At 37.9% G+C, this 8561-nt stretch overlaps 1 protein-coding gene across 1 annotated transcript in view; it reads left to right on the top strand.

Annotated features, from left to right (window-relative positions):
• Window positions 1–56: 56 nt before the first annotated feature.
• Window positions 57–8561, top strand: part of LOC145480600 (intersectin-1-like) — a 37747-nt gene continuing 29242 nt past the window's right edge. The window contains exons 1-11 of the mRNA XM_081458872.1: window positions 57–506; window positions 606–689; window positions 1316–1379; window positions 1753–2399; window positions 3009–3072; window positions 3668–3957; window positions 4197–4459; window positions 5098–5247; window positions 5743–5883; window positions 6889–6973; window positions 7360–7499. Coding sequence (XP_081314998.1) covers window positions 455–506; window positions 606–689; window positions 1316–1379; window positions 1753–2399; window positions 3009–3072; window positions 3668–3957; window positions 4197–4459; window positions 5098–5247; window positions 5743–5883; window positions 6889–6973; window positions 7360–7499 — 1980 coding nt within the window. The 5' untranslated portion in view covers window positions 57–454. The remainder of the gene's footprint in view (window positions 507–605; window positions 690–1315; window positions 1380–1752; window positions 2400–3008; window positions 3073–3667; window positions 3958–4196; window positions 4460–5097; window positions 5248–5742; window positions 5884–6888; window positions 6974–7359; window positions 7500–8561) is intronic.

Genomic DNA, 8561 nt, shown 5'->3' with positions numbered 1-8561 from the left:
CAATTTTCCCATAATCCCTCTCTTCTAGCAAGGGCTTGCGCACCACACATGTGTTGTTTCGCTCGAATGCCAGAAGGGCATGGAGCTCGTTATATTATCGTTTTGATTCAGGTTAATTGGTGTTTTTCTTCACACTTTCAGTTTCATAGACTCTAGTAGGATCCACTTCTTAACCTACTGAAGAATTGACCTCTGAAAGGCCACTCTATTGTCTTGCGCTTCAACACTAAGTCGCCTTTATACCCTCCACAATAAGCGTGGAATATATTGCGGTTCTCGTCGAGATTTTATAGGTTCGTGTAGACTTCTTAAACAGTCTGGGGATGTTTAGTTGACGGTGTCCTAAGATGAGGATTTTAACAGTTGGCGTACTAAACTGAAATCTGAACGCCTCAAAGTGGAAGTTTTCGGTTAAGAAGAAAAGTTTTGTTATGGCAAAGAAGTGAACTCGAAGATGTCACAAATGGCCTCTGCTAGTCCAGGCGGGATTGGCCCTTCTCTTCCAGGTGATAACTACATTATAATGTCGTATAGATCGTCTAACAGCTGTTTTATGACGAATTTTGAAGTGAGCGAGTTTCTTTTATCTCTCTCCGATTTTCTAGTATCATGGGTGATTTCATCCGAAGATAGAACCAAACATGAAGCTACCTTCCAGAGTTTGAACCCATCAAGTGGCTTCTTGACAGGTTAGCTAAACTATCTACATTCGACAGGAGTTAAATCTAAAATATTTGGTCTTTGCCACGGTGTGATCAGAGATAATGATATCAAAGTTGATGTTTAAGCTCCACGGCTCACATTATGTATGGTAAAATTTATTATATTTTTTGTGCATGTAAGATAGCGTGAGATATTTGCATCCTGGTTGCATGCAGCGTACAATTCCAACGATATTCAATGAATTGAAGTGTCAGTTCGTGGAAACAAAAGGAAACAGGAAATCCATTGAACTGTGTTTGAAACAGGACCGGTCAATGTTCGTAACAGTAGCATTTTTTGTTTATTATAAGCGTGAGAATCGTTTTAATTAAACATTTTCGTCAGGAATATATACATGTGCACGGAAAATTCAGAAATTAGAATTTTAAATCGTAGTTACGTACTTATCGAAGAAAAATCTGTTACATAATGGTGTCAGTTTTAAAATATTATGTTTCTGAACTATTAATACTGTGTGTGTTGTTTTTACTGATTGTCAAGAAAAGTGAAATAATAATAATAACAATAATAATAATAATAATAATAATGATAATAATTATAATTTTTAAAGAATAACTGATGGATTGATGTAAATTTTATCAAATACCTCAAGGGGAGCAAGCTAAGAAGTACTTCCTGAAATCAAATCTTCCACCAATGGTGTTAGGCCAGATATGGTGAGTGTTAATTTATGCATGTTTAACAGTTAAAAAGTTACAGTCCAGCTGTAGACATGTAGATAGATTTAATGGCCCTTTTCATTGTTGGTTTTTTTCTTATTTGCATTGTGGTAAAGTTTAATATGGATGCAAGGCAATTTCATGCAGAAACTACAAACTTGCCTGAAATTGCTTGATATTCATGTAAAGTTATAATTATTATAATGGAGGAAATGAGAATGATAGTAAGTTGTAGTGAAAAGAATCACCGACAGTACTCATTCTGATCTCAACCAGTAATAACAAATACATGTATATAGCTACAATGTACCTGTAACATCATGAAGCTTTCATGTGAGTCACAAGTACTTATAGGAAACTTTTCTTGCAGGAATCTTGCAGACCTAGATCGGGATGGGAAGATGACAATGCAGGAATTCACCATTGCTGTTCATCTGATACAAACCAAGTTAAAAGGAGTTGAATTGCCAACATCACTCCCTAACAGTTTGAAAATGACCTCCATGCCAAGTACCTTCCTCCTGGGTCAAAAAGCCAAACCTGCAACTGACTGGGGACAACCAGCAAACCAGACAGTTTCAAATGGCTTCTCTAAGGTCGGAATGATGACATTACCACATAAAAATGTGACGTCAGGAATTTCATGGTCTGGAATCAATCAGTCTCCACCTCAAACAAGAGCGGCAGTTTCAACTTCATCTTCAGTGTTTGGGTCATCGTTTGGACCACCAATGCCAGTGAGTGGTCCATCAGCGTCATTATCATTGTCTTTCAATGTTGGAATGGGCAGTGGTTTAAACACAGCTGCTTCAAGCACTGCCATTCTCAATGGACCAGGAAATCAAGCTTCAAGCGGTTTTGGACCTGCTCCACCTAATGTCCGAAGGACTAATTCGTTAACAGGTGGTTTTGGTCCAACTGCGGCAGGACCATATGGAACTATCACTCCTACTAATAGACTGAAATATAATCAAATGTTTAAAGCACACGATTATCAGAAGACAGGTTTCTTATCAGGTAGGGGATTCACCAAGTTTGGGGTCCCATATTTCCATCATTTGCAACAAATTGTCATGAAACTCTACATACATGTGTACTTGTGGTTTTTGGTTTCTTGACATTGTCCGTGCATTGGACATGACTTTCCATTGTCTTGTTCAACTTAAGAAGTCCAGAAAGGGAACCTTGAAATAATTATTACATGTAGTTATAGCAACAATATACATGTAGTTCTACAAGATCAGGGTTTTTTTTTTTTACACTTGTATGTGTACTGGAGTTACAAACATACCTCCCTTATCTATGGAAATCTCTAATATGGTAATTACAGGACTAGCACTACTCATGAGCTTGACTATTGTCAGGCAAATGTGACCTACAGCAAGGCTTTCAAGTAAAAAAAGTCCACTCTGGGTTATCCGTTAAACAGGTCAAACATGTAAGCTAACAAATGAGTTTAAAAGGATCATCAATGCAAAGTGCTCTTTTAGCAGTATTGACAAATTTTAATTACATGGCCAGGTACATGTAATACCTCTAAATGGGAGGGACTACATGTATTATTGACTAACCCAGCTACCTGATATTTTACTTGTAGCTTACAGATTCTCTGTGTCCTATCTCTAGGCGATCAAGCTAGAAGCATGTTGATTCAATCAGGTCTCTCACAGGGAATCTTAGCTCAAATATGGTTAGTACACATGTACATTTACACTTATTTTAAACCTTCTATGAGAAGGGTTCACTTGAAGAGGGCACAAGCCATGTTGATCTTCATCCTTTGCAGTTGAAAGGACCAGATCTGTATAACTTGTGATGCATTATGACTGAGGAAGCCACACCTTGCTTTGAATTCTCTGCTGCAGTGTGGGCATTTTAGGGGAACATGCTGAAACACCCCTTAATTGAATGCTAACCCAACAATCCCCCACCCACCTTACAGTCTTTCCAGGTTTGACCAATGCTGTGGCATTGAACATTTATACTCCCAACTGGAAAGAGGCACTGGGAAAGAACACTGTATTGAAAGTGTCTCATCCATTTAAAAACACAACACCCCAGGACCCAGTGCTTGAATTAGACTGTTTCCTCTGAAGTCCACAGTGCCTTACATCACATCTAGCTTGTTTTTCCTCTTAATGTTTTTCTTCCTTAGTAACCATTGTTAGGTGGTTCCTTCTACATGTAGTTTTTAATGTGAAGGTAATTTTTCTAATTTATAGAAACAACATTTAGATTAGCTGGCATATAACTAGCCTCGCTGCACTGGCATTTTTTTATTGCAGGAACCTTTCAGATTTGGACAAAGATGGCCAGCTTAACATTGAAGAATTTGCCCTGGCCATGCACTTTGTCGAGCTAGCAAAGCATGGCCAGTCTTTACCTCCTACAGTACCACCAGAGCTTCTTCCCCCTTTGTTCCAGTCACGACAACCCAAGGATGCATTTGCTCCAGTTCCAGATGGCTGTGAGAGGTCTGACAGTGGACGAGAAAGAAGTGGGAGTGAAAGAGAGAGAAGCGGAAGCATAGATGGGCGGTCAAGATCAGGCAGTACAGCAAGTGGAAAAGGAGTTTGTTAGTATCATCATTTTGTTGTAAATTTAACTTTTTTGCAGTAGTTTAGTGAACAGGAGTGCATACTTGAGATGCACATGTCAGGGTAAAACTGATCACATGTACAATGTAAAGTTTAAGAAATATTTGGTTAGCTTTCTTCTGGCAAATATCAATTTTACAATAACATTGAACTTCATACATGTATAGAGTATGTTTACTTTACCACTGATTCTAATTGCATAAGGTTTCATTGACAGTCACCTTTGAAGACAAGAGGAAAGACAACTTTGAAAAAGGTCGTTTAGAACTTGAACGGAGACGTATGGAGTTGCAAGAAAAAATGAAAAGAGAAAGGGATGAGAGGGAGAGGAAAGAAGCTCTAGAAGAAGAAAGAAGACAACGAGCGAAACTTGAAGCTGAACAAAAACGACAAGCAGAGCTGGAGAAGCAGCGACAACAACAGCTGGAGATGGAGAGGGAGCAAGAAGCACTGAGGAAGAAAATGATTCAACAGCGACTTGTAAGACACTGTGTATTTTGATTCTTTACAAATACAAGAAAGGTGTAGACATGCATGTACATAGCGGTTGTTGAGAGGGATGGTTGGTATTCATGTGGCAATGTGCATTTTACACGTCTTTTCAAGGGCCCATTTGTTCAAGGGACAGATACATGTACAGTGCAATACTACCCACTGATTAAATTTGCTGTTCAGTGGACAAGTGTTATTCATGTTTTGAACAACTGGGCCCAGTATCATAAGAACATTTATACTACAGAACTTTCCGAGTTATTATTTTTGTTATGTGATCAATTTTTTTATTATTTTTATTATTTTGTGCTATTTATAATCAAATTCAGCCTGATGATTAAACTGTCCATGCACCACTCAGAGTTTGAAATGTTGATGATGGAATTTATGAAGGCTTGCTTGCTGAGCAGTTTTACTTGTAATCTATATTAAAGTTTCAAATACAAGCTTCAATGAATTTTCCTCAATACATGTATATTGTATGTGTGGTCAGTCAGCCTGTACAAGCATTTTTGGGACGTGCACTGTACATCAGGAAAATTCTTTACCGTTAACATGAACCTGTGAGAAAGAGCATCGATGTGATAAAAACCAAATTATGAGGTGTTTTTTTTTCTCACATGTAGGCTGCACAAATTGAAGCAGAGAGGCAGCGTCAGCTAGAGTGGGAAAAGAGAAAAAAAGAAGAACTATTAAATCACAAAAATATGGAACAAGATATTGTTAACAACCTTAAATCAAGGGTTCAGAAACTTGAAGAAGAGTTACTTAGAGTGGTGGGTATAAAGTTGTCTCAGACTATTGTTTTACTTGCTGGCATTTTGTTATATGTCGTTTTTTTCCATACTGTGTGTTGAATGGGAACACACTGACTCACCAAGTAATGTAAATGTACTTTGCCTTATGTTTACTGAAAAGTGGGATAAAGTACCCATTAGATTTCTAAAAACTTTACTTGTCACTAATTTTATTTACCCTTGTGGTGTAATGATACTACAGCTGTATGTACATGCAGCTTCAAGTACAGTGTAGTGCTCTGCTGTGCATTTTGGTTTGTGTTCAGCTTCCCTTAGTCAAGGACATACATTTTAAAGATTATTATAAGATCATCTCAGGTCCCAGCCAAGGACATGGCTACACTGTGCCAACTGAGTTGCCAAATGGCAAGGGTTGTTGTTGTTATTTGTCATTATTAAATTTTGTTATTCAATGAGTTGACTTACATGTACATCCTTGTTACAAATACAATTTGATGTTTCTTGCTCATACAGAACCAAGCTAGAAATGAAGCTCAAGAGACATTAGATAAAGAAAGACAGACTTGTATGCAGTGTCAGTCGTCATTAAACCTTATAAACCAGAGCCGCGAAATGAGATTAGCAGAAATCAGCAGAGTGCAGTGTGATATCAAGGTGAGCTTATACTGTAGATACTATAAGCCCTGTCATTGTACTTGTATATACAGTGGAACCCCATTAAACGTCCCGTTATTGAATGGCCAGCCCTATTAGGCGGCCAGTGATGAAAGTCCCGATGAGGGCTCATCTATTGTTTAAATTACCTCTATTAAATGGCCAGCCCCCATCAAGCAGTCGCTATCCATTTTCCCGAGGGTAGCCATTTTAAAAGGGGTTGAACTGTATCAGCCAATCAGAGGCTGTGTTTGCTGTCTTGATACCCTGTCATATCAAGTTACTAACCTGTTGTGGCTACGACATCATGGTCACTTGGCCAAATTTGTGTACAGTGAATACCCTGTAATCGCACCTTTTTTCTAGTGTTCTTCAGTGACCTGTCAGGCTGGTTTAGTGTCACCATGGTTGTTTAGGCTTGACTACATTTCTGTATGTCTCTCCAAAATATTAACCATGGCATGATCAAACTTTCCTGATAAGCGTATGAAGTGTTCCAGAAAGGGAAGATCACACTGTAGGTAGTACTATCAAGGTGACGTTTCTCCATACTTGTCATGGTGGTGCATTGTACTATTTGAAGAATACTATTTGCGGCAATATAATTACCATATCTATCTTCGTATTTAAAAATCTTGCTGGACTAATGTAAAATTTGCGACAAATTTATGTTAATCTGAGAAGATCAAGCAGAGAAGGTTGTAAGTTAATTAAATTGTGAACAGATGTTCAACTTTTATTTTCTTATTGCTTGCAGCTTTTTCCTAAAATTTCTTCTCACCTCTCACATTTTACTACTTGGCAATATTTCAGACATTCATAGTTCAAAGAGTTTCACTCTAAATCTGGATCCCTGTTTATGACCATCTTCTTTGATATTTCATTGCGATTTTCATGAAAGGTAGAAGAATCATGCCACATATTTTGTCCAATATTTCTTAGACTGCTAGATGTACATGAATCTTTACTGTACTTAACACAATGCTTTGTTGTAATGGTTTGTAGGATTCCCAACAAAGAATAGTTGTATTGAAGAAAGAGAGTGAGAGACTCTCTCAAGAAGTGAACCAAATGGATACTAATAAATTAGGTGAGCTCACTTTACTCCTCAACACCAACTTATATTATAAGAGTTCTGTTCCAGTGGCATCATTTTGCACAATTCTATATTTGCATTGCTACATATCACATATCTTCTACTCTCCATATAACCTGGCTTCAACTGTGAGAGGAAAATAATGTACAGCCAGTGAGTAATGACCTTTAAAAGCAAATCCTCCACTTCATTTGTGGCATTTTCGCTGTTGTTTTTTTCTTTTCCTTGTTAACTATTTCTTTCAAATTAACTTCTCTAACCCCTGTGCATGGTTAGTGCCTCAGTTTATTATTTTGTAGTTTATTTTCTTATACACTGCAGTCTATTTGATGTGGTAAAAAACACAACTTTGTTACATACATATATTTTAAATTAATCAGGAGACACTCATGGCAATGTGATGGCCAGTGTTCAGGACTCAAGAGGAAACTTTAGAAGATTACAAACCTTACAGAACAATATGGAGAGGGTTCTGGCTGAAAAGTTCAAGGAGCTAGATACTATGAATACGCAAGTTAAGGTATGTAAACAAAGTTTTGAGTGTTTTTTTAAAGTTCTTTTAGTTTTAAGTTCCTGTTAATGACCAGCTAGTGTAATTCACTCCAAAACCAGGCATGCATACACCATTAATTTTAGTGTACATTAAGAGGTGGAGAGGTTAATTAGGGCTTGAATAAAACTTGAATTCCAGCTTACCCCTCAAACAAGCAGCTCTCAGATTTTGCTTATCCTGGGCAAGTCCTACTTCACTATTTTTTATTTAGTATTTAGCCTGAGAGCTCTTGCCCATTGGACAAGTGAGAACAAAAAGTTACTTGCCCAGCAGGAGAATCTTCTCGTCCAGACGACTGGACAGCACTTTTGAACCATGTCAACCCTGCTGGCAAAAGAATGATGTTAGATGCACTTGTGGTAAACAGGGTTGTAGCTAAGAAAATAGTCTCCCAGCTAAGATTTTCATTGAGCTGGTCACCATTTTTTGCGAGAGATCTAGACCTGGAACAAAATTTTTGTCCCCAATCTTTCGCTACACCTTGAATGCGGGGCTACCAAACTTCGTGTTCACAAGATGGTGGACACAGGACACAGAAAGAGAGCACGCTAAACAAGTGCTTGAAACAAGATTTTATTTCAATTACTTTACTTGTTATGGTGGCACTGATACTCAAGGTAATCAGGACTTTATTCCAAACTTTTCATTTAGACAGCTTGATATGGTTCAGATATTGAATGATTGTACGAGCGTAACCTGATAACTGTTCATTGTCCTTTACGTGATCGCCCACCAAAATCCAGCTGGCTGTCACCTCTTTCTTAGCCAGTGAATTCTGCCAGTAGCTAGCATTAAGTGACAACCCTGATTAAAGTTGAGTAGACAACATGGCCATTTCTGCCTGATTTGCCTGGGTTTGAATTTTGCAGAGAAATCTTGTGAAATCTTGCTGATATACAGACAGAAGCTGGACAGGAATAGTTGTAATTAACATTTACATGTGTACATCTATGTGTATAGTGTAGAGAGATTACCAGTAGTGAGAGAATAATTATGCAGAAAAATCAGCATCTCAAACCCCTAACCCTG

Source organism: Orbicella franksi, chromosome 3 (assembly GCF_964199315.1).
Source record: "Orbicella franksi chromosome 3, jaOrbFran1.1, whole genome shotgun sequence".
In the NCBI taxonomy this organism is placed as follows: Eukaryota; Metazoa; Cnidaria; class Anthozoa; order Scleractinia; family Merulinidae; genus Orbicella; species Orbicella franksi.
Note: the sequence above shows the minus strand (reverse complement) of the source record. Positions and strands in the feature narration are given on the sequence as shown.